This window comes from Musca vetustissima, unplaced genomic scaffold (assembly GCF_032173495.1).
Source record: "Musca vetustissima isolate MV318-11 ecotype Yass unplaced genomic scaffold, APGP_CSIRO_Mvet_v1 utg68612, whole genome shotgun sequence".
In the NCBI taxonomy this organism is placed as follows: domain Eukaryota; kingdom Metazoa; phylum Arthropoda; class Insecta; order Diptera; family Muscidae; genus Musca; species Musca vetustissima.
Genome location: NW_026888391.1, coordinates 30,495 through 55,167, shown reverse-complemented (window position 1 = coordinate 55,167; position 24,673 = coordinate 30,495). Strand labels below are relative to the sequence as shown.

At 39.5% G+C, this 24,673-nt stretch overlaps 1 protein-coding gene across 1 annotated transcript in view; it reads right to left on the bottom strand.

Moving 5' to 3' along the window:
- Positions 1-24,673, bottom strand: part of LOC133336227 (protein ABHD18) — a gene marked incomplete at its 3' end in the record, with an annotated part of 75,536 nt that overhangs the window by 31,247 nt on the left and 19,616 nt on the right. The window contains exon 3 of the mRNA XM_061544510.1: positions 17,135-17,247. Coding sequence (XP_061400494.1) covers positions 17,135-17,247 — 113 coding nt within the window. The remainder of the gene's footprint in view (positions 1-17,134; positions 17,248-24,673) is intronic.

The following is a 24,673-nucleotide window of genomic DNA, read 5'->3' as shown; positions in this document are numbered from 1 at the left end:
CAGACCACCAAGGTAGCCGCTGAAGAAGACTTTCTAGTGGCAATCATTGACAAATCTGATCCTCATGGCAGGATCAGTGATAGTTATTGGTTGCTCTTTGAAGGAGCCCTTCGGTAGGCAATCGTCTGTGGGTCGGACCAAGGGGATCGTCAGTTTTGTAGTGCCTTCATGCAGAAGGGTGCCAAAGTCATCAACTGTCTGAACACGAAATCTAAGGATTTCCTTGTGAAAACCGTTGGTGGCTTTGGCGCGTTCTGGGAAGGAGCCTGTGGTTAAAACACAATTTATTATAAAATATTAATAATTATTTATTTTAATAAAAACCAACTTCGTTAGTTGAAAATATTTTCAAGAATGAAAAAATGTGTATTACATGAATTCAAAATATGTATAAACCAAAATCTAAGGCTACTTAGTTTTAATTAAAACGCAAAGTTAAATGTTCAAATTAAATGTGGGAAAACCCCTACAACACTCCCCCTGAATTTAAACTAAGTTTAGCAAACCAATTATAGATCATATTCAGTATATACTGCTTTAAGTCGGTTTATGGAAACGTTTTGCAATTTGTCTTTTATCTTGACTTGGAAATATTTCGGAGTTCGTTTGCAGATTTCATATGGGTCGGTGTATTTCTGTCCTAAAGATTTTGTTTTTGCATCCACTCTAATCCAAACACGAGTGCATGTTAAGAGGTTCTTGCTTATAAAAGGTTTGGTGTTAGAATGCATTGATGTTGGCGTTGGCTGCAAATTATACATGGATTTCCGAAGAGTGGTTACTAGGGAACTAGGATCTTCAAATTTCGGAACTGTGAAGAAATCTCCTGGTTTTTTGAGGGTTTGACCATAGACCAATTCTGCAACCGATGCTTTCAAATCTTCTTTGTAACTAGCACGTATTCCGAGTAGTACTGGATAGAGTGAAACTGTCCATTGATTGTTTTCAGAGCATCGTAGACCCGCCTTTAATGTCCTGTGGAATCTCTCCAGCAACCCGTTACTTTGTGGGTGATAAGATGTTGAGAAACGATGTTGTATACCGAGTGATGTTGTTAATTGCTTCATAAGACTGGATAAAAATTGGCTTCCTCTATCTGAGATTAAAGCATTCGGACAACCAAATCTACATATCCATCCGTTCCAAAATGTTTTGCAAATTGTTTCTGCCCTAATATCAGGGATCGGAAATGCTTCTGGCCATCGAGTAAAACGATCCATACACGTTAACAAGTATGTATTACCCTCAGATTGTGGTAATGGTCCAACTATGTCTATGTGTACCTCTGAAAAACGGCTACTTTGAATTGGAATATTCATAGGTGGACTCGAAGTATGTCTATCAATTTTATTACGTTGACATGGTAAACAGCTTCGAACCATATTGCCAACATCCTTATTCATGGATGGCCAAAAAAATCGTTGCGATATCATCTTTCTCGTTGTCCGAATACCACCATGAGATAAATTATGTACTGCATTGAAGACATCTTTTCTAAAAGTAGATGGAATATAAGGTCGTATAGTTCCTTGAGAAACATCACAATATATTTGATAATTCCCCAATGGAATTTAGCAACTTAATTGAATAAGGTCCATCCTTATTAATTAATTTCTATGTCTTGCTGCTGTTGTTGACCCAATTTGCTATAATCTATTCCTTTCGTACTGATTTCTTCTATTCTTGAAAGAGAATCAGCTACTATATTCTCTTTCCCAGCGATGTGGTTAATATCAGTGGAAAACTGCGCTATATAATCCAGATGGCGGCATTGCCGAGGTGAGGCCTTTTGATGGAATGCGTAAATGAGAGGCTTATGATCCGTGAATATTTTAAAATGCCTTCCCTCAAGTAAATGTCGAAAGTACGTAATAGCGGAATATATGACTAATAATTCTCGATCATAAGTACTATACTTCTTCTGGGCGTCATTTAGGTTTTTAGAGAAAAATCCCAATGGTTGTCATGAACCGTTTACATTTTGTTCAAGCACAGCACCCATTCAAAAAGAACTCGCATCGGCTTTAAGGCCCATTGTTGCGTTTGGCAAAGGAAAAGACAAAGTAGTTGCATCAGCTAACTCCTGTTTACATTTAATGAAGGCTTCCCGGGTTTCATTAGTCCATGGAACTGGACGCATATCCTTCTTTTTTGCACCGATCAATAAACTATTCAGAGGTGCCTGTGTTTCGGCTCCTTTTGGTAAAAACTTCCGATAAAAATTGATTAGTGCCAAAAATTGACAAAGTGAATGGATTGTTTCTGGTTGATTGTAACTCAGAACTGCTTCAACCTTTTTCTTCATTGAACTGACGCCTTTATATGATATGGTATGGCCTAAAAAATCAATTTCGTTCACACCAAGTTCACACTTACCGACATTTATAATAATGCCGTACTTCTTAAAACGATCCAATAGCTGCTTAATATGTTCCAAATGTTCTTCTTCAGATTTGGAGAAAACAAGGATATCATCCAGATATACTACGACGAAATCAACTTCATCCATAAAACGCTGAAAAGTCTGCGCCGTGTTGCATAACCCGAATGGCATTCTTAAGAATTCGAACAGACCAAACGGAGTTATGACAGCAGTTTTTGGAATGTCCGCTTCATTTACTGGTATCTGGTAATAAGCTTTCAGCAAGTAAAATTTTGAAAATACAGTGGAACCAGATAATAACATGGAAAAATCGTTAAGGTATGGTATAGGGTAACTATCTGGGACAGTTATTTTGTTGAGTGCCCTATAGTCCCCACAAGGACGCCAAGAACCATCAGATTTGCGCACCATATGTAAAGGATTGGACCAATTACTATTACTGGGACGAATAATACCTTTTTCCATAAGATACTGAAACTCAACCTTTGCAGCAAGTTATTTCTCAGGATCTAATCTTCGGGGCCTTGCCTTAACTGGGTTTCCGTTAGTAGTAATTTGATGTAACACTCGGTGTTGGACATCTATTTTTTAAGGTTATGCGAAAGTAATTCAGGATATTGTTTTACAATTTCGTGATATTTGCTTTCATCCGTAACCATTTTTATTTGAATATTAGAGCAACCCGAGCTAGATAGTGGTGAATTCAAAAAAGTGTTCCCATCGACTAAGCATTTTCTTTGAAGATCTGGCAATAAATGAAAGAATTTTAAAAAATCGGCACCAATGATTGGTTTGGGTACATCGGCCAAAATGAATACCCATTTAAATTCTCTTCTTAAACCCAAATCGAGAACAATAAGTTTCTCACCAAACGTTGTCAGCATATAAAACTAGCTTTGAAGGGTTTTTTGAGGATTTGCATGGAAAAATTGAAATGTCAGCTCCAGAATCAATCAAGTATTTTATTTTAGTGCGGCGTTCAGTTATAAATAAACGATTATTACTACCATCGCCGAGAGACGCCGAACTGTCACACGATGGCTTTACTAGTTTTTTGATAATTGAAACTTACATGGTTGAACGCATTTTGATGCTTTATCAGCAAATCGCCAATGATACCAACACAAACCCGAGTCTTTACGGCTTCTAGATTTAGATCTAGCTCGTGGGACTTGCACAATTTGTTTCGCCTGGTGTTGACGAGAGCGTCGTTCGAGCGCATCAATTCGATGGATAATCTCGTTCAACTTACCATCCAACCCGGATAAATCTTGGTTAGTTTTATTATTTGAAGAAATTTCGGAAATTGTTGTTGATGCTGAAAATTGTTCGTAAATTTTGTCTGCTATACCAGATAGATTATCTAAGTCCATGGTATCGGTTACAGCAACGATGCATTTAACATTTTCTGGAAGACGGTCCATAAACAACGTGCGCATAATTTCATTGCTTACCCTGGTGCTCATCTGATTCCGCGAAATGTTTATTCTAGCTTTCATTGCTGCGTATCTTCCAGTTGATGGTGGATTTACCACGATATCCTTTAATACAAACAAAATTGATGGGTCCAGATGGCTAATCAGATATTCATATTTAGTAGAATCTTGCGTTATTCCATTTAAATTGAAGCTGGATTCGACTTGTAAGAACCAAATTTCTGGCTCTTCGCGCCAAAATGGGGGCAGTTTTGCAATTCTAGCAGCAAAAATGTGCATTGAATTCGAGGGATGAGAATCCCCAACTAAATGCGTATCTCCTCCTGACTGCGATGTGCGAACGTTTTCTTCAGCCATTTCAATTATCGGGGTCACCAAATTGTGGTTAAAACACAATTTATTATAAAATGTTAATAATTATTTATTTTAATAAAAACCAACTTCGTTAGTTGAAAATATTTTCAAGAATGAAAAAATGTGTATTACATGAATTCAAAATATGTATAAACCAAAATCTAAGGCTACTTAGTTTCAATAAAAACGCAAAGTTAAATGTTCAAATTAAATGTGGGAAAACCCCTACAGAGCCAACCTTGCTGCGGTCTCTCTATCCGAAATCCCAACCAGACGGGTCCTTTCAGCCTGGGTTCCCCCACCTTCAGTGGACAAGGAGCTCCTGCTGAAAATGTTGGCGTTGCAAAATCCCAGCATCACTACATCGAACTGGACTGTTGTCAGTCTAGCTCCCTGTAACGAGGATGGGGGATGGTTGCAAGAGTTGCGGTTGATCCACCGGGGGAGGCGTATCTCGGGGTGCGTGAGGAAAATTTAACTTCGGTTCAGGATGGTTTCGGTTTCAACTGAACACATCCACCGAAACTCAGTAGGAGTAGGAAAGCGTCATAGGCTGTGCATCCTGCAGATCAATCTGCATCATCACAAGGCTGCAGCCGCCGAATTCGTGTCCCTCACGAACTCTGAAGTGGACATCGCCTTGGTACAGGAGCCATATTTAAAAAAATATGGTTTCTTGATTAAGGAATGCCAACTTTGACATATTCGCCGCGTCCATGAGGGACGAGGTGAGAACATGTATATTAGGTAAGAAAAGTTTAATCTAATCTTTCTATCTAATTACAGCAATCGTGACATGTGCACGGTAAGGCTGGAGCATTCGACTGGGATGGCCACTTTGCTCTTTTCCGTCTACATGCCTTTTGAGGAATTGGATCCACCAACAGTGTACGAAAGATGCTTGACGAAATGACGAGCAAATGCTCACAACTTTCAACGGGGTAGCAAGGACACTAATAAACGAGGTGAGTCCATTTTCGATTTAATTCTATCCTTACGTAAATGAAATAGGAGTAGCGGTGCGACCTTTAAAATTACGGATAGAGAGGAGGTCAATGACTTAACCCTCTCAAATCTAGATGACTCCGTCATCAGCAACTGGAGGGTATCTGATGAATGTTCCTTTTAGGATCATTTAAAGATTTTCTTCGAGGTCTCTTTTGACGGAGGTAAACAAACTGGGAGAAATTCACGGAGCTAACGAACTCTTAATACAAACTTAGGAACAGCTGTGGAACTTAATGGGGCCGTGGGCAATCTATCGGACGTTCTTCTTAGATGCCATAAGGAATCCTGGGTGCTCACCACCTCTCTTAGCAACTCAAAACACACATACATAAAGCGCAAGTCTGTGGAATCTGCACAGCACGAAGTGGTAGGCTACATTGAGAGAAACATTGAAAATTTTAATTTTACGCTGGCCGCCTTCTTAGATATAGAGGGAGCCTTTAACAACGTTAAACTTGAATCCATAAACCACTCAAAGTAGTTGGCATTCCTGATACCGTTACATATTGGATAGATAAAATGCTTAACAGCAGAATTATAAATTCAAGTGTGGGTGATAAAAAAATCAGGAAAACGGTAACTAGAGGCACACCTCACAGAGAGGTGGTTTTGCCGTTACTGTGGCTATTGGTATTTAATATTATACTGAGGGAATTGGACGGGAAAGGTATCAAAGTTGTAGCTTATGCGGACGACGTGATGATAAGGATTTCCGGAAAATTTCCGTCTACAATCTCGGAGCTTATGCAAAGAGCCTTACTGACGCTGTCGCGCTGGGCCAGGACAAATGGCCTTGGTATAAATCCAACGAAGACGGAACTGGTAATGTTCACTAGGAAGCGTAAGCTCGGCGTTTTTGCTCCACCAACACTGGATGGGGTGCAACTTCATCTATCTCCTGAAGCAAAGTACCTTGATACAATCCTGGACTTTCAACTACGATGGAATAGGAACGCTTAGGAAGGGCGAAGAGAGAGCAGATTGCACACTATGCATGCAAGAACTCCATTGGGAAAAGCTGGGGGCTAAAGCCATCGACTATATACTAGTTGTATAACAGGCCCATCAAGAAACCGTAAGGCCCATCCTATTCCATAGTTCTCTTGTGTGGTGGAACTGTCTGCGCCACAAGTCGACATCCCGTAAATTAGATAAGGTACAAAGAGCCAGCAACGTACACAGGATTTCATTTCGGGGGGGCCCGTAGTACCTCACATTAAGTGTCAGGCCGCGCGTAGCGCCCTAAGGCTGCATGAACAAAAACTCTGGCGGAACTGTACCTTTGGGAATGGTAGTATTTTGAATGAACCAGGTATGGCATTGGACCAACGCGCTAAACTAAGCGACTATATATCACCAATCCAGAGATTTGACGATGTAGATGTCGTTATTCTTAGTAGAGATGACTGGAAACGAAGTAACCCTCCTGTGGACGGTCTGGCCTTTTATACAGACGGGTCCAATATGGAAGAAAGTACAGGGGCAGGCGTCTACTGTGAAAGAACTGCTTCAACCTTTTTCTTCATTGAACTGACGCCTTTATATGATATGGTATGGCCTAAAAAATCAATTTCGTTCACACCAAGTTCACACTTACCGACATTTATAATAATGCCGTACTTCTTAAAACGATCCAATAGCTGCTTAATATGTTCCAAATGTTCTTCTTCAGATTTGGAGAAAACAAGGATATCATCCAGATATACTACGACGAAATCAACTTCATCCATAAAACGCTGAAAAGTCTGCGCCGTGTTGCATAACCCGAATGGCATTCTTAAGAATTCGAACAGACCAAACGGAGTTATGACAGCAGTTTTTGGAATGTCCGCTTCATTTACTGGTATCTGGTAATAAGCTTTCAGCAAGTAAAATTTTGAAAATACAGTGGAACCAGATAATAACATGGAAAAATCGTTAAGGTATGGTATAGGGTAACTATCTGGGACAGTTATTTTGTTGAGTGCCCTATAGTCCCCACAAGGACGCCAAGAACCATCAGATTTGCGCACCATATGTAAAGGATTGGACCAATTACTATTACTGGGACGAATAATACCTTTTTCCATAAGATACTGAAACTCAACCTTTGCAGCAAGTTATTTCTCAGGATCTAATCTTCGGGGCCTTGCCTTAACTGGGTTTCCGTTAGTAGTAATTTGATGTAACACTCGGTGTTGGACATCTATTTTTTAAGGTTATGCGAAAGTAATTCAGGATATTGTTTTACAATTTCGTGATATTTGCTTTCATCCGTAACCATTTTTATTTGAATATTAGAGCAACCCGAGCTAGATAGTGGTGAATTCAAAAAAGTGTTCCCATCGACTAAGCATTTTCTTTGAAGATCTGGCAATAAATGAAAGAATTTTAAAAAATCGGCACCAATGATTGGTTTGGGTACATCGGCCAAAATGAATACCCATTTAAATTCTCTTCTTAAACCCAAATCGAGAACAATAAGTTTCTCACCAAACGTTGTCAGCATATAAAACTAGCTTTGAAGGGTTTTTTGAGGATTTGCATGGAAAAATTGAAATGTCAGCTCCAGAATCAATCAAGTATTTTATTTTAGTGCGGCGTTCAGTTATAAATAAACGATTATTACTACCATCGCCGAGAGACGCCGAACTGTCACACGATGGCTTTACTAGTTTTTTGATAATTGAAACTTACATGGTTGAACGCATTTTGATGCTTTATCAGCAAATCGCCAATGATACCAACACAAACCCGAGTCTTTACGGCTTCTAGATTTAGATCTAGCTCGTGGGACTTGCACAATTTGTTTCGCCTGGTGTTGACGAGAGCGTCGTTCGAGCGCATCAATTCGATGGATAATCTCGTTCAACTTACCATCCAACCCGGATAAATCTTGGTTAGTTTTATTATTTGAAGAAATTTCGGAAATTGTTGTTGATGCTGAAAATTGTTCGTAAATTTTGTCTGCTATACCAGATAGATTATCTAAGTCCATGGTATCGGTTACAGCAACGATGCATTTAACATTTTCTGGAAGACGGTCCATAAACAACGTGCGCATAATTTCATTGCTTACCCTGGTGCTCATCTGATTCAGCGAAATGTTTATTCTAGCTTTCATTGCTGCGTATCTTCCAGTTGATGGTGGATTTACCACGATATCCTTTAATACAAACAAAATTGATGGGTCCAGATGGCTAATCAGATATTCATATTTAGTAGAATCTTGCGTTATTCCATTTAAATTGAAGCTGGATTCGACTTGTAAGAACCAAATTTCTGGCTCTTCGCGCCAAAATGGGGGCAGTTTTGCAATTCTAGCAGCAAAAATGTGCATTGAATTCGAGGGATGAGAATCCCCAACTAAATGCGTATCTCCTCCTGACTGCGATGTGCGAACGTTTTCTTCAGCCATTTCAATTATCGGGGTCACCAAATTGTGGTTAAAACACAATTTATTATAAAATGTTAATAATTATTTATTTTAATAAAAACCAACTTCGTTAGTTGAAAATATTTTCAAGAATGAAAAAATGTGTATTACATGAATTCAAAATATGTATAAACCAAAATCTAAGGCTACTTAGTTTCAATAAAAACGCAAAGTTAAATGTTCAAATTAAATGTGGGAAAACCCCTACAGAGCCAACCTTGCTGCGGTCTCTCTATCCGAAATCCCAACCAGACGGGTCCTTTCAGCCTGGGTTCCCCCACCTTCAGTGGACAAGGAGCTCCTGCTGAAAATGTTGGCGTTGCAAAATCCCAGCATCACTACATCGAACTGGACTGTTGTCAGTCTAGCTCCCTGTAACGAGGATGGGGGATGGTTGCAAGAGTTGCGGTTGATCCACCGGGGGAGGCGTATCTCGGGGTGCGTGAGGAAAATTTAACTTCGGTTCAGGATGGTTTCGGTTTCAACTGAACACATCCACCGAAACTCAGTAGGAGTAGGAAAGCGTCATAGGCTGTGCATCCTGCAGATCAATCTGCATCATCACAAGGCTGCAGCCGCCGAATTCGTGTCCCTCACGAACTCTGAAGTGGACATCGCCTTGGTACAGGAGCCATATTTAAAAAAATATGGTTTCTTGATTAAGGAATGCCAACTTTGACATATTCGCCGCGTCCATGAGGGACGAGGTGAGAACATGTATATTAGGTAAGAAAAGTTTAATCTAATCTTTCTATCTAATTACAGCAATCGTGACATGTGCACGGTAAGGCTGGAGCATTCGACTGGGATGGCCACTTTGCTCTTTTCCGTCTACATGCCTTTTGAGGAATTGGATCCACCAACAGTGTACGAAAGATGCTTGACGAAATGACGAGCAAATGCTCACAACTTTCAACGGGGTAGCAAGGACACTAATAAACGAGGTGAGTCCATTTTCGATTTAATTCTATCCTTACGTAAATGAAATAGGAGTAGCGGTGCGACCTTTAAAATTACGGATAGAGAGGAGGTCAATGACTTAACCCTCTCAAATCTAGATGACTCCGTCATCAGCAACTGGAGGGTATCTGATGAATGTTCCTTTTAGGATCATTTAAAGATTTTCTTCGAGGTCTCTTTTGACGGAGGTAAACAAACTGGGAGAAATTCACGGAGCTAACGAACTCTTAATACAAACTTAGGAACAGCTGTGGAACTTAATGGGGCCGTGGGCAATCTATCGGACGTTCTTCTTAGATGCCATAAGGAATCCTGGGTGCTCACCACCTCTCTTAGCAACTCAAAACACACATACATAAAGCGCAAGTCTGTGGAATCTGCACAGCACGAAGTGGTAGGCTACATTGAGAGAAACATTGAAAATTTTAATTTTACGCTGGCCGCCTTCTTAGATATAGAGGGAGCCTTTAACAACGTTAAACTTGAATCCATAAACCACTCAAAGTAGTTGGCATTCCTGATACCGTTACATATTGGATAGATAAAATGCTTAACAGCAGAATTATAAATTCAAGTGTGGGTGATACAAAAATCAGGAAAACGGTAACTAGAGGCACACCTCACAGAGAGGTGGTTTTGCCGTTACTGTGGCTATTGGTATTTAATATTATACTGAGGGAATTGGACGGGAAAGGTATCAAAGTTGTAGCTTATGCGGACGACGTGATGATAAGGATTTCCGGAAAATTTCCGTCTACAATCTCGGAGCTTATGCAAAGAGCCTTACTGACGCTGTCGCGCTGGGCCAGGACAAATGGCCTTGGTATAAATCCAACGAAGACGGAACTGGTAATGTTCACTAGGAAGCGTAAGCTCGGCGTTTTTGCTCCACCAACACTGGATGGGGTGCAACTTCATCTATCTCCTGAAGCAAAGTACCTTGATACAATCCTGGACTTTCAACTACGATGGAATAGGAACGCTTAGGAAGGGCGAAGAGAGAGCAGATTGCACACTATGCATGCAAGAACTCCATTGGGAAAAGCTGGGGGCTAAAGCCATCGACTATATACTAGTTGTATAACAGGCCCATCAAGAAACCGTAAGGCCCATCCTATTCCATAGTTCTCTTGTGTGGTGGAACTGTCTGCGCCACAAGTCGACATCCCGTAAATTAGATAAGGTACAAAGAGCCAGCAACGTACACAGGATTTCATTTCGGGGGGGCCCGTAGTACCTCACATTAAGTGTCAGGCCGCGCGTAGCGCCCTAAGGCTGCATGAACAAAAACTCTGGCGGAACTGTACCTTTGGGAATGGTAGTATTTTGAATGAACCAGGTATGGCATTGGACCAACGCGCTAAACTAAGCGACTATATATCACCAATCCAGAGATTTGACGATGTAGATGTCGTTATTCTTAGTAGAGATGACTGGAAACGAAGTAACCCTCCTGTGGACGGTCTGGCCTTTTATACAGACGGGTCCAATATGGAAGAAAGTACAGGGGCAGGCGTCTACTGTGAAAGAACTGCTTCAACCTTTTTCTTCATTGAACTGACGCCTTTATATGATATGGTATGGCCTAAAAAATCAATTTCGTTCACACCAAGTTCACACTTACCGACATTTATAATAATGCCGTACTTCTTAAAACGATCCAATAGCTGCTTAATATGTTCCAAATGTTCTTCTTCAGATTTGGAGAAAACAAGGATATCATCCAGATATACTACGACGAAATCAACTTCATCCATAAAACGCTGAAAAGTCTGCGCCGTGTTGCATAACCCGAATGGCATTCTTAAGAATTCGAACAGACCAAACGGAGTTATGACAGCAGTTTTTGGAATGTCCGCTTCATTTACTGGTATCTGGTAATAAGCTTTCAGCAAGTAAAATTTTGAAAATACAGTGGAACCAGATAATAACATGGAAAAATCGTTAAGGTATGGTATAGGGTAACTATCTGGGACAGTTATTTTGTTGAGTGCCCTATAGTCCCCACAAGGACGCCAAGAACCATCAGATTTGCGCACCATATGTAAAGGATTGGACCAATTACTATTACTGGGACGAATAATACCTTTTTCCATAAGATACTGAAACTCAACCTTTGCAGCAAGTTATTTCTCAGGATCTAATCTTCGGGGCCTTGCCTTAACTGGGTTTCCGTTAGTAGTAATTTGATGTAACACTCGGTGTTGGACATCTATTTTTTAAGGTTATGCGAAAGTAATTCAGGATATTGTTTTACAATTTCGTGATATTTGCTTTCATCCGTAACCATTTTTATTTGAATATTAGAGCAACCCGAGCTAGATAGTGGTGAATTCAAAAAAGTGTTCCCATCGACTAAGCATTTTCTTTGAAGATCTGGCAATAAATGAAAGAATTTTAAAAAATCGGCACCAATGATTGGTTTGGGTACATCGGCCAAAATGAATACCCATTTAAATTCTCTTCTTAAACCCAAATCGAGAACAATAAGTTTCTCACCAAACGTTGTCAGCATATAAAACTAGCTTTGAAGGGTTTTTTGAGGATTTGCATGGAAAAATTGAAATGTCAGCTCCAGAATCAATCAAGTATTTTATTTTAGTGCGGCGTTCAGTTATAAATAAACGATTATTACTACCATCGCCGAGAGACGCCGAACTGTCACACGATGGCTTTACTAGTTTTTTGATAATTGAAACTTACATGGTTGAACGCATTTTGATGCTTTATCAGCAAATCGCCAATGATACCAACACAAACCCGAGTCTTTACGGCTTCTAGATTTAGATCTAGCTCGTGGGACTTGCACAATTTGTTTCGCCTGGTGTTGACGAGAGCGTCGTTCGAGCGCATCAATTCGATGGATAATCTCGTTCAACTTACCATCCAACCCGGATAAATCTTGGTTAGTTTTATTATTTGAAGAAATTTCGGAAATTGTTGTTGATGCTGAAAATTGTTCGTAAATTTTGTCTGCTATACCAGATAGATTATCTAAGTCCATGGTATCGGTTACAGCAACGATGCATTTAACATTTTCTGGAAGACGGTCCATAAACAACGTGCGCATAATTTCATTGCTTACCCTGGTGCTCATCTGATTCAGCGAAATGTTTATTCTAGCTTTCATTGCTGCGTATCTTCCAGTTGATGGTGGATTTACCACGATATCCTTTAATACAAACAAAATTGATGGGTCCAGATGGCTAATCAGATATTCATATTTAGTAGAATCTTGCGTTATTCCATTTAAATTGAAGCTGGATTCGACTTGTAAGAACCAAATTTCTGGCTCTTCGCGCCAAAATGGGGGCAGTTTTGCAATTCTAGCAGCAAAAATGTGCATTGAATTCGAGGGATGAGAATCCCCAACTAAATGCGTATCTCCTCCTGACTGCGATGTGCGAACGTTTTCTTCAGCCATTTCAATTATCGGGGTCACCAAATTGTGGTTAAAACACAATTTATTATAAAATGTTAATAATTATTTATTTTAATAAAAACCAACTTCGTTAGTTGAAAATATTTTCAAGAATGAAAAAATGTGTATTAAATGAATTCAAAATATGTATAAACCAAAATCTAAGGCTACTTAGTTTCAATAAAAACGCAAAGTTAAATGTTCAAATTAAATGTGGGAAAACCCCTACAGAGCCAACCTTGCTGCGGTCTCTCTATCCGAAATCCCAACCAGACGGGTCCTTTCAGCCTGGGTTCCCCCACCTTCAGTGGACAAGGAGCTCCTGCTGAAAATGTTGGCGTTGCAAAATTCCAGCATCACTACATCGAACTGGACTGTTGTCAGTCTAGCTCCCTGTAACGAGGATGGGGGATGGTTGCAAGAGTTGCGGTTGATCCACCGGGGGAGGCGTATCTCGGGGTGCGTGAGGAAAATTTAACTTCGGTTCAGGATGGTTTCGGTTTCAACTGAACACATCCACCGAAACTCAGTAGGAGTAGGAAAGCGTCATAGGCTGTGCATCCTGCAGATCAATCTGCATCATCACAAGGCTGCAGCCGCCGAATTCGTGTCCCTCACGAACTCTGAAGTGGACATCGCCTTGGTACAGGAGCCATATTTAAAAAAATATGGTTTCTTGATTAAGGAATGCCAACTTTGACATATTCGCCGCGTCCATGAGGGACGAGGTGAGAACATGTATATTAGGTAAGAAAAGTTTAATCTAATCTTTCTATCTAATTACAGCAATCGTGACATGTGCACGGTAAGGCTGGAGCATTCGACTGGGATGGCCACTTTGCTCTTTTCCGTCTACATGCCTTTTGAGGAATTGGATCCACCAACAGTGTACGAAAGATGCTTGACGAAATGACGAGCAAATGCTCACAACTTTCAACGGGGTAGCAAGGACACTAATAAACGAGGTGAGTCCATTTTCGATTTAATTCTATCCTTACGTAAATGAAATAGGAGTAGCGGTGCGACCTTTAAAATTACGGATAGAGAGGAGGTCAATGACTTAACCCTCTCAAATCTAGATGACTCCGTCATCAGCAACTGGAGGGTATCTGATGAATGTTCCTTTTAGGATCATTTAAAGATTTTCTTCGAGGTCTCTTTTGACGGAGGTAAACAAACTGGGAGAAATTCACGGAGCTAACGAACTCTTAATACAAACTTAGGAACAGCTGTGGAACTTAATGGGGCCGTGGGCAATCTATCGGACGTTCTTCTTAGATGCCATAAGGAATCCTGGGTGCTCACCACCTCTCTTAGCAACTCAAAACACACATACATAAAGCGCAAGTCTGTGGAATCTGCACAGCACGAAGTGGTAGGCTACATTGAGAGAAACATTGAAAATTTTAATTTTACGCTGGCCGCCTTCTTAGATATAGAGGGAGCCTTTAACAACGTTAAACTTGAATCCATAAACCACTCAAAGTAGTTGGCATTCCTGATACCGTTACATATTGGATAGATAAAATGCTTAACAGCAGAATTATAAATTCAAGTGTGGGTGATACAAAAATCAGGAAAACGGTAACTAGAGGCACACCTCACAGAGAGGTGGTTTTGCCGTTACTGTGGCTATTGGTATTTAATATTATACTGAGGGAATTGGACGGGAAAGGTATCAAAGTTGTAGCTTATGCGGACGACGTGATGATAAGGATTTCCGGAAAATTTCCGTCTACAATCTCGGAGCTTATGCAAAGAGCCTTACTGACGCTGTCGCGCTGGGCCAGGACAAATGGCCTTGGTATAAATCCAACGAAGACGGAACTGGTAATGTTCACTAGGAAGCGTAAGCTCGGCGTTTTTGCTCCACCAACACTGGATGGGGTGCAACTTCATCTATCTCCTGAAGCAAAGTACCTTGATACAATCCTGGACTTTCAACTACGATGGAATAGGAACGCTTAGGAAGGGCGAAGAGAGAGCAGATTGCACACTATGCATGCAAGAACTCCATTGGGAAAAGCTGGGGGCTAAAGCCATCGACTATATACTAGTTGTATAACAGGCCCATCAAGAAACCGTAAGGCCCATCCTATTCCATAGTTCTCTTGTGTGGTGGAACTGTCTGCGCCACAAGTCGACATCCCGTAAATTAGATAAGGTACAAAGAGCCAGCAACGTACACAGGATTTCATTTCGGGGGGGCCCGTAGTACCTCACATTAAGTGTCAGGCCGCGCGTAGCGCCCTAAGGCTGCATGAACAAAAACTCTGGCGGAACTGTACCTTTGGGAATGGTAGTATTTTGAATGAACCAGGTATGGCATTGGACCAACGCGCTAAACTAAGCGACTATATATCACCAATCCAGAGATTTGACGATGTAGATGTCGTTATTCTTAGTAGAGATGACTGGAAACGAAGTAACCCTCCTGTGGACGGTCTGGCCTTTTATACAGACGGGTCCAATATGGAAGAAAGTACAGGGGCAGGCGTCTACTGTGAAAGGCTAGGCCTTGAGATGACCTACAAGCTGGATTGCAACTGTAGTGTTTTCCATGCTGAAATCTTCGCGATTTGGAAGGCAGCGGAATTAATAAAAAGACTGGATGCAGAGGTCGTTGAACCGGTGACTATCTTTGTGGATAGTCAAGCGGCTCTTAAAGCTATTAAATCTTGTTATATCAAATCTGAGGCCGTCCTCAAGTGTAGAGCAGCTTTGGAAGTACTTATATCTGTTGTGTTGGGTACCAGGACATTGTGACATCTTGAAAGAGCGGACGAACTAGCTAGACCAGGATCTCAATCCACAGTTCTAGCAACAGATGACTCAACCAAACTACCCATATGTCTTTTTTACCGGAACTTTGAGGCATTCTTTGATGAAAGAGCCTATAAACTTTGACACAACGAACCTACGTGCAACGTGTCGAGATCCATTTGACCGACCATTTGTCTATCTGTCTTATTCCAATCTTACCTTTTTTATATCATTCTGTAAGCTTCTCAACTCCCTTTATTTCCCCAATCTTCTCTCCCCTATAGATCTGTCCTAACCTCTTTTCTTCTCGTGGATGATCACAACGGACTTAACGGTCTCAGAGTGCTGCAGCCACATAAGTGGCCAAACCCAACCTAACCTAGTGTTGTTGGACTTTATACGTTTATTAATCATGATATTACTTACAGTCGGATCCGCTCAATTGCAAACCTTAAACGTAAGTGTAAAAAATATTTTTGAACATATTTCTTTAAAAATTTCAAATATTCTCAAATTTTAAAATTATATGATTTGCTTTTCGCAATGCTAATTTACGTGGTGACTTTTTCACACTTAAACGAGCTGGATATCGAAATTACGTCTGCTTTATTCAAAACCAGTAAAAATATCCTTAAGATATTTCGTCTACATTTTCCTGTACGGGTCGTGCCCAACCAAAGGTTTCTTTTCGAAGAATGCCCCCATCAGCAACATTTTTATTCCATTTTTATTATAATTATATTGTTTTGTATTCGAAATGGGTTCCTGGTTCTGTAATGCGAAATATTGGATGGAGACCATTCCAGGAAAATCATTTCTGATAAACAATATCTGAATTTTCCCCCTTGGGTCGTTTTACAATTGTGCGGTAGTCGTTACTGAACACAAACATTTATTTTTAGTTCATTGATCCTTAAGATATTTCGTCTAAATTTTCCTGTACGGGTCCTGGCCAAACCAAATGTTTCTTTTCGAAGAATGCCCCCATTAGCAACATTTTTATTCCGAAGAATTGGACATTTTTTGGTATTGATTCTGTCATTTGACTGCCCCATAGTCTTTTCCGATCAGTTCGGGTGAATATAATATAAACCAAGACAACTGAAATTACCCGAGATGAATTTAATGGGTTACTTCAGCGAGAGCAGCAATGCTTTCTCGACTCAATAAAATGATACATAGGGTACCTTCCCCTACTACAAAATCACGATCTTTTTTAATTCCAATTAAAAGATTAAGAGAATAACACTTGATCGTGGGCCAGACTTCATTTACTACCACACACTCTTCAATCACACACGTGCACAAGGATTCATCGGCAGTAGCAGTACGGCAGTATAGTGTGTGGGCCATAAAAAATAAATATAGAAAAATAATTGGCTTTTATACATTACACTTGGTTGTCAGGTTTCCTGGTTCCATAAAAGGGATTTTCCAATATAATAGCTCCAATGTTAGCCTCGCGCAGAAGTGGCTTTGCAATAAGATTTCTACGCCTCCAAAAAAACTGAAAGGAAAAAAAAACATATATAGTTCAATGAAAATAAACTTTTTAACTGATAATGTGAAATGAAATTGATTTACTAGAGGGCAACTCTATTCTAGTTTTATTTTTAATTAAATAAATAGTTTTTTTAATGAATAAATAGTTTCAAATTTAAACTATTAAAATAAAAAAAATTTAGTACATAAAATGAACCAGGAACAACTCAGTCTTTGTTTGGTGAATGCCATACGCCAAATCGGTTCATCAAAAGACACAAATGCAACGAAGCAAATACAGAAGTACCGATGCAGGATTCGATTGGGCATTAACGTTGAACAAAATCGAACAGAAGGAATTTCACAATTTGTAAATACTTATTAAACCGAAGAAACCGAAAGAATTTGACTACGAGGTGATCAAGTCTATACTGATAAATCATTTCGAAGAAGAAATATTTATGCAGAAAGTTTTAAATTTTCTCAAATACGCCAAGACACTGAAGGAAAATTTTCAGTATGAGTGAGTATGGATCCTTTCTTGATAGTACCGAACAGGTGTTCTTTGGTATAGGATCTTAAGTATCTGTAACGAGATTATAGCCAAACAACTGAGCTTTTCGGAGAGTAATTAACACGGACGACTCAACCGAGCCTACATACAATATTGGTTACTTACCAGGAACACAAAAAATACTCTAAAATATAATCCTATGGTAACAGCGGAATCAATGATCGTCATACGCGAAAGGATTAAAGTTCAAGAACGCCAACTGTTTTGTATGTGGTGAATTGGGCCACATCAGTAAAGTATGTATATCCAAAACAAGACAGATAGCAGATTCGGAGGCGATGTTTGGCAACAGCTGGTTATAAATCACCGGAAATAAACTACAATTTGTTGTCACATTACTTAACATTTGAGCAAAGGATTGTAATTCATTCTAGATTCGGAGGCGATTTAATTTAAGACTCACATGTTGCTCATTTGGGAATGATGAAGATGAAAGGCATTGTCCGTTCATTTAGTTAATAGCCTGGCGTGAAAATGCTGCAAAAGAGTGCGAATGTTGCGCAAAACATGCTAAACTACCGAAGTCAATAACGGCCGCTGCAACGACAGCTTAGCTTGACGCCGTTTTTGTAACCTATGGAGTCCTATTAATGATAGTTTGAGATATCAGAACTAATTTTTCCTACGCTGAAGTAAAAGTTATTTAATCAGAATTGCTTTAAAGTATCACAAGTCCATTGTTCCCCATCCTCCAGTAACCAACGGATAGGCGGGGCAAAGTTTTAAAACGGTGAAGAATGCGTTAAAAGCATATGTACAACGAGAGCCACCTTAAAGAAGAATTTAAACGAATTTCGAAGACAATACAGAACTGCACCACATTCCACAACAACAGGGAGTACATGCTTAGATATAGTACGACCATTGGATGTTAAGATCAAAGTAACGTTAAACCCAGGGTTCTTTCTGTGCGACATTTTTTTGAGGAAACTACTTTTTGCGTAAATTTTTTTAAAATTCCCCGAGGTAACACTGGTTCAAACAGTACATGAGGAATAATTGTAGGAACAGACAGATAGAAATAAGCCAAGCTTTATACTTCCTAGAATTCCGCGCATTAGTAAATGGATTAAGGGCAGAGTGAACCGGTGCTTGGGGAATATACTCTAGGAAATTCTGTTCCAGACGAATTGATCTAATCAAATCCGTGTCACGGATTAACTTCTTGAGAACAAACACAATACCAACATGCTAGCAACCGTACCCGGAAACTTTGCAACAACAAATATGAGGTCACAAACCAATGTCAGCTCCGAACAACAAGTCTAATGTTTTAGATATATTTGCTGTTTCTGAAACATGGCTTTAACCTGAAATTCCTGATTCTACTGTATCTATTCCAGGCTACAAACTGATTCGCAATGATGGTGCAATTCCTAATAGAGGAGGTGGTGTTGCTATTTTTATTTCAAATGGTCTTCGGTTTAAACGTAGTTTTGCGGTTTCTGCTACTTCTTGTGAATCTCGTTTTATCCAATTAGAACTTAACAATGTGAAAATATTTTTCAGAGTTGTTTACCTTTCTACAGGCAACATAGATGATTTTGAATATTATCACCGTGATTTCTTCTCACACCAACCTAATATCATTTCCGTTGGTGACTTCAATTGTATTCAATTTATTAATACTATTTTTCCTTATGTATCAACTATTACTACAGATCTCGTTAACTGCATTTTAATGTAATTTTCTCAGTGTTGGAAAATAGGCACAACACGCCTATCCTAAATCTGCGCCTAAAATCTGCGAATCGCAGTATGCATTTAGATCGGGATACAATACAACGCATTTGCTTCTAAGCGTGACCCATTAAATTAGGGGGAATGTTAGTGTTGGAAAGCTTAGGATTCTTATTCCCCTGGACTTATCCAAAGTATTTAATTTAATTAACCATGATCGATTAATAGCTAAATTAAGGGAAGAGTTTGGATTTTGTGATTCTGCATGCAGACTTATTTACTCTTATCTGAGGGGAAAGTCCTAATTTCTTATGTATAATAGAGTTAGATCAGATTCTTTGCCTATTTTATCGAGGGTTTCACAAGGATCTGTTTTAGAGTCACTACTATTCATACTCTATGTAAATGGTCTGTCAATGCACACAAATCTTGATGAATGTAAAACCTATTTATTTGTATGGTATAGAGTAGCTCATGCTTAACTAATGTCGCAGGTAAACTATGGACTTGAAGATATTACAGGCGCAGTGGGCTTACATCTGAATAGATTTAAGCGGCTCGTCAATGAAATAACTCGATTTGTTTACAACCATTTGATTTGTTTACAACCCAGATTCCTATTCTCTCCTTAGGAGGGAACAATACAGTGTATGTAAACTCGGCATTGACATTACTTGTAATTTTATTGCTATAAAACAATGCTAATCTAGTTCTAGTTTCTCGTTTTTAAGGTTAACTATTGAAACAAGCAAACTCACATTTTCTTATCGTTGAAATTAAAATGAATTAATTTAATTCAATTTATTTCATAAAGGAGAACCTAGCCCAAAGGGCATTGAGTGATTCCAAAAACTTCATTACATGGGCTATTCCAAAAGCTTCAAATTAACAATATATCACTTAATCATATCATAAACAACAATACCTGAACTACTCCAAAGGCTTAAAATTAATTAACGATTAATTATTAATCAATTCATAAATTCAAAATAAAACATACGAAAAATAAAAATATATGAAACCAAACATAGGATAAATAAGCTATAAATATTTAACAAAATATATACATTAAAATCCATGAACATCTGCATATTGAAGTAACTTTTCCTTGTAACATTTTAACGACACACTGAATATTTTAAGAACCTGCGTCAAACTATTTATTATATATCCCGGTCTGCTAGTGAAACAACTGTTGCCTTCGGGTAACTCATAACAACTGAGTGATGGTGTTTATTACATATGCTTACATCGATAGTAGTTTAGTAGTTACTGAATACGTAACGTATACAACACCTCTCCCCTCTTATAACAAAAATAATAAAATGAATTCAATAAAATACTTAAAACTACAAACACTAATACATTTCAATCCGTATCGATAACATAATCATTTAGCCGATGAGGTCGCCGTATATTCCTCCTAGGATTCGTTCTTATGTTGACTGCCTCGCCATTCCCTGCTGGCTCTTCAAATCTGATGAATGTTGATCCCGGAGAACTTGGGGGCATTGCGAAGGACTGATCTCGATTGTCTGAAATCACGCATTCGTCTGTGGCTTCTCGTTCCGCATTACTCGTACTTGTAGCGTTCTCTCTCTTCTCAAGAGTTAAATCTGATGGCTCATAACTAGCACCATGTGTTTCCTCAACTTCGTTATCCGGCATTAGTCTTCCATTAATCTTTCTCAATTGATCAATGTGTCTGTTCCAACACCTACCATCTTCCAGCCTCACTTTGTAATGCAAATCACCAATTCTCTCTCTTACTATTCCAGGCTTACACTTAAGCTTATCCATATAATCCCGAGCCATCACAGCGTCTCCTACTGCTAACTCTCTTGTAGTTTTCTGTCTTTCGGGGTCTCGGACTTCATTGTTGGGCAGTAGGAGGTCCAATCTGCTTTGTATTTGTCGCCCAAATATTGTCATAGCTGGTGATTTATTCGTAACCGGGTGAATTGCTCGTCGATATGCCAATAAAATTTGATCAATTTTTCGCTGTAACTCCTCCTTACGAGGCATTGACTTCAACTTGGTCTTAAAGGTTTGTATAAAAAGTTCCGCTTGACCATTTGTTGCAGGGTGGTACGGTGCCCCCAACTTATGCATGATACCATTTTGTTTTAAAAACTTTTGAAATTTCGCGCTTTTGAACTGCGTCCCGTGGTCGCTGACTAGAATGTTTGGTATTCCAAATTGCGCAAATATACTTCTACATATTTCGATTGTCGTCTCCGTGGTAATGTCTCGAACTATTCTTACCTCCGGCCATTTACTGAAAGCATCCACCAGTACAAAAAAATTTTTGCCCAAAAAGGGACCAGCGTAATCCACATGCACCCTTTCGAAAACTTTCTTCGGAGTTAACCGGCAATGAACAGGTTCTTTCTTTACATCTGGTCGCCCAATTTGGCATTCATAACATCCAGCAACCGCTTTTTCAATGTCCTTATCTAAATTTTTCCACCAACAATACGCTCTGGCAAGTGACTTCATTTTTGATACACCAAAATGTCCCGAATGAAATTCTTGTATTATTCTAGTTCTCAGCGGAAATTCGGATGGGTCGATTCCAAAACTGTCGGCAGGCTCACACTTCCGAAAACAATCAATCTCGCTGATTGTTTTGCTGCAATCATTTACAGGAAGCCTCGATAGTGCATCTGCATAGCCATTCTCCTTAGATTTACGCAATCGAATCTTGTAATCAAAAGATTCCAGGAATACTGCGTAATGTTGCATACGCGTTGCAGACAATACAGGTAATCCCTTGTCAGGCGCAAAAATCTGTGATATTGCTTTATTGTCGGTAATTAAAGTAAATTCCCTTCCATATACATATTGGAAAAACTTTTTTACCCCGAATATTACTGCGTATGCCTCCTTGTCTACTTGACTATACCGTCTCTGGGTTGCATTTAAAGTTTGCGATGCAAACTGTATAGGTCTTTCCGTTCCATCGCCAAATTCGTGACTTAGTACGGCACCCACACCCGTAGGGCTCGCATCCACTGCCAATGTTAATTTTTTTCTTGGAAAATAATGTGTCAGCACCACCTCTGATCCCACTTGTCTCTTTACTTCTTCGAAAGCCCATTTACATTTAGCATCAAAATTAAATGGAACTTCTTTGTGCACCAATCGATTTAGAGGGTATACAATGGAGCTCAAATCTTTTATAAATCGACCATAATAATTCACTAGCCCCAAAAATGATCGAACTTCGTCCTTGGTTCCCGGATATCTCATTTCTTGAATAGCCTTAATCTTGGCTGGTATCTTACGAATTCCTTGTCGATCAATCACATAGCCACAATACTCAATACTCTCTCGCAGAAATTCCGACTTAGCAAGATTTATTCGCATATTGTATCGGTCTAATCTTTTTAACACCTCTTCTAACCGGTCTAAGTGTGTCCTATCATCCTTGGCTGTTATTTTAATGTCATCCAGGAACACCTTAACACCCGGTATATCCGCTAATAACTGCTCCATTAATCTTTGCCACTGAGACGGAGCGCTAGCAACACCAAACATTAATCTTGTTGGTTGAAATAATCCTTTGTGTGTGCTCGTGGTTAAGAAATTTTGGTCATCTGGATGTACTTCTAACTGCAGATATGCCTTGAATAAGTCAATCTTCGAATATTTTTCACCGCCTGCCATGGTACTAAACAATTCGTCGAGTGTAGGCAATGGGTGCTTGTTCACCACTAAGACCGGATTAATCGTTATCTTGTAGTCTCCACAAATTCGTATCTTGTCATCTTTCTTTCTGACCACCACGATTGGTGTAGCCCACTCGCTACGTTCCACTTTTTCCAATAACCCACCTATTACTTGGTCAACTAATTCTTCTTCCACTCTCTGCAACAGTGGAAAAGGTACTCGTCGCGCCTTCATACATTTCGGGACAGCATCGGTTTTAATATTCAAACGCGCCTGAAACCCCTTAATTTTGCTCACTGTCTTTGAAAATAAATTTGGATATTTCTCCAATCTGGTTCATGAATTCGTATTTTCTTCGAAAAATATTTGTAAGCATCGGCAAGACATATGATGGTGACCGGCGCTCCCGTGTCAACTTCAAATGTGATATTACGATCATTTACTTCAAATGTCCATAGAATTTTATCCCGTATGCTGGATACTTTCCATCTTACACACTTCTTGCTCTGAGTCCTCCTTTCCACTGCCTTCGCCGTCAGATATTTGTTTCATAGTAGATCTTGCTTTAAAACACACACGTCTTAAATGGCCTCTCTTTCTGCAAAAATTACATACAGAATTTATGTGACGGCAATCGTTTGAATTATGCTCACTGCTAACACATCTGCCACAGTTTGTATTCTGTTTCGATCTCGCTATTTGTTCTGTCTCTCTGACTTTTTTCTCCTTCTCCCTTGTCTTTCTCATATTCACCATGTCAACGGCTTCTTGCTGCTTATTCATTTCTTGGAACCCCTTTTCAGCTTGTTCAAACATGTTTGCCAAATGTATTTCATCATCTAATGTTAAATCGTCCTTTTCCAATAACCGGCCTTGAATCGTTCTGTTCCCTATGCCGTACACAAACTGGTTCCTCAGTGCTTTGTCCAGGTATTCACCAAATCCACAGCCCGTTGCTAGATGTCTCAAATCCACTAAATATTCTGCGGCGGATTCTGTAGGTTCTTGCTTACGTGAGTGGAATTTAAAGTTTAAAAATATTTCATTTGGTTTAGGGTTATAATGTTTCTCCAGCAATTCACAAATATTATCATACTGCAATTCCTCTGGTATCAAGGGTAAGGCCTTGTCACATAGCTTATTATAAGCCTCTGTACCCATGAAATGTAATAGATATTTAGCCTTCATCGCCTCGCTCGTACCAAAAATCAACATCGCCGTCTCAAATCTTTTCACCCAACGATTCCAGGTTGTAGCCTTTTCATCAAATGGCTCCATTTGAAAATTGCCACGCGGTTTTGGTTCACTCGTCGCCATAATTGTTATATATCTCGGTCTGCTAGTGAAACAACTGTTGTCTTCGGGTAACTCATAACAACTGAGTGATGGTGTTTATTACATATGCTTACATCGATAGTAGTTTAGTAGTTACTGAATACGTAACGTATACAACACTATTGATCACCCGAGCAACCCTATCAACCCTTTTCCGCCTTTGGGGAGCAGATCTGAATGGTAACGGACG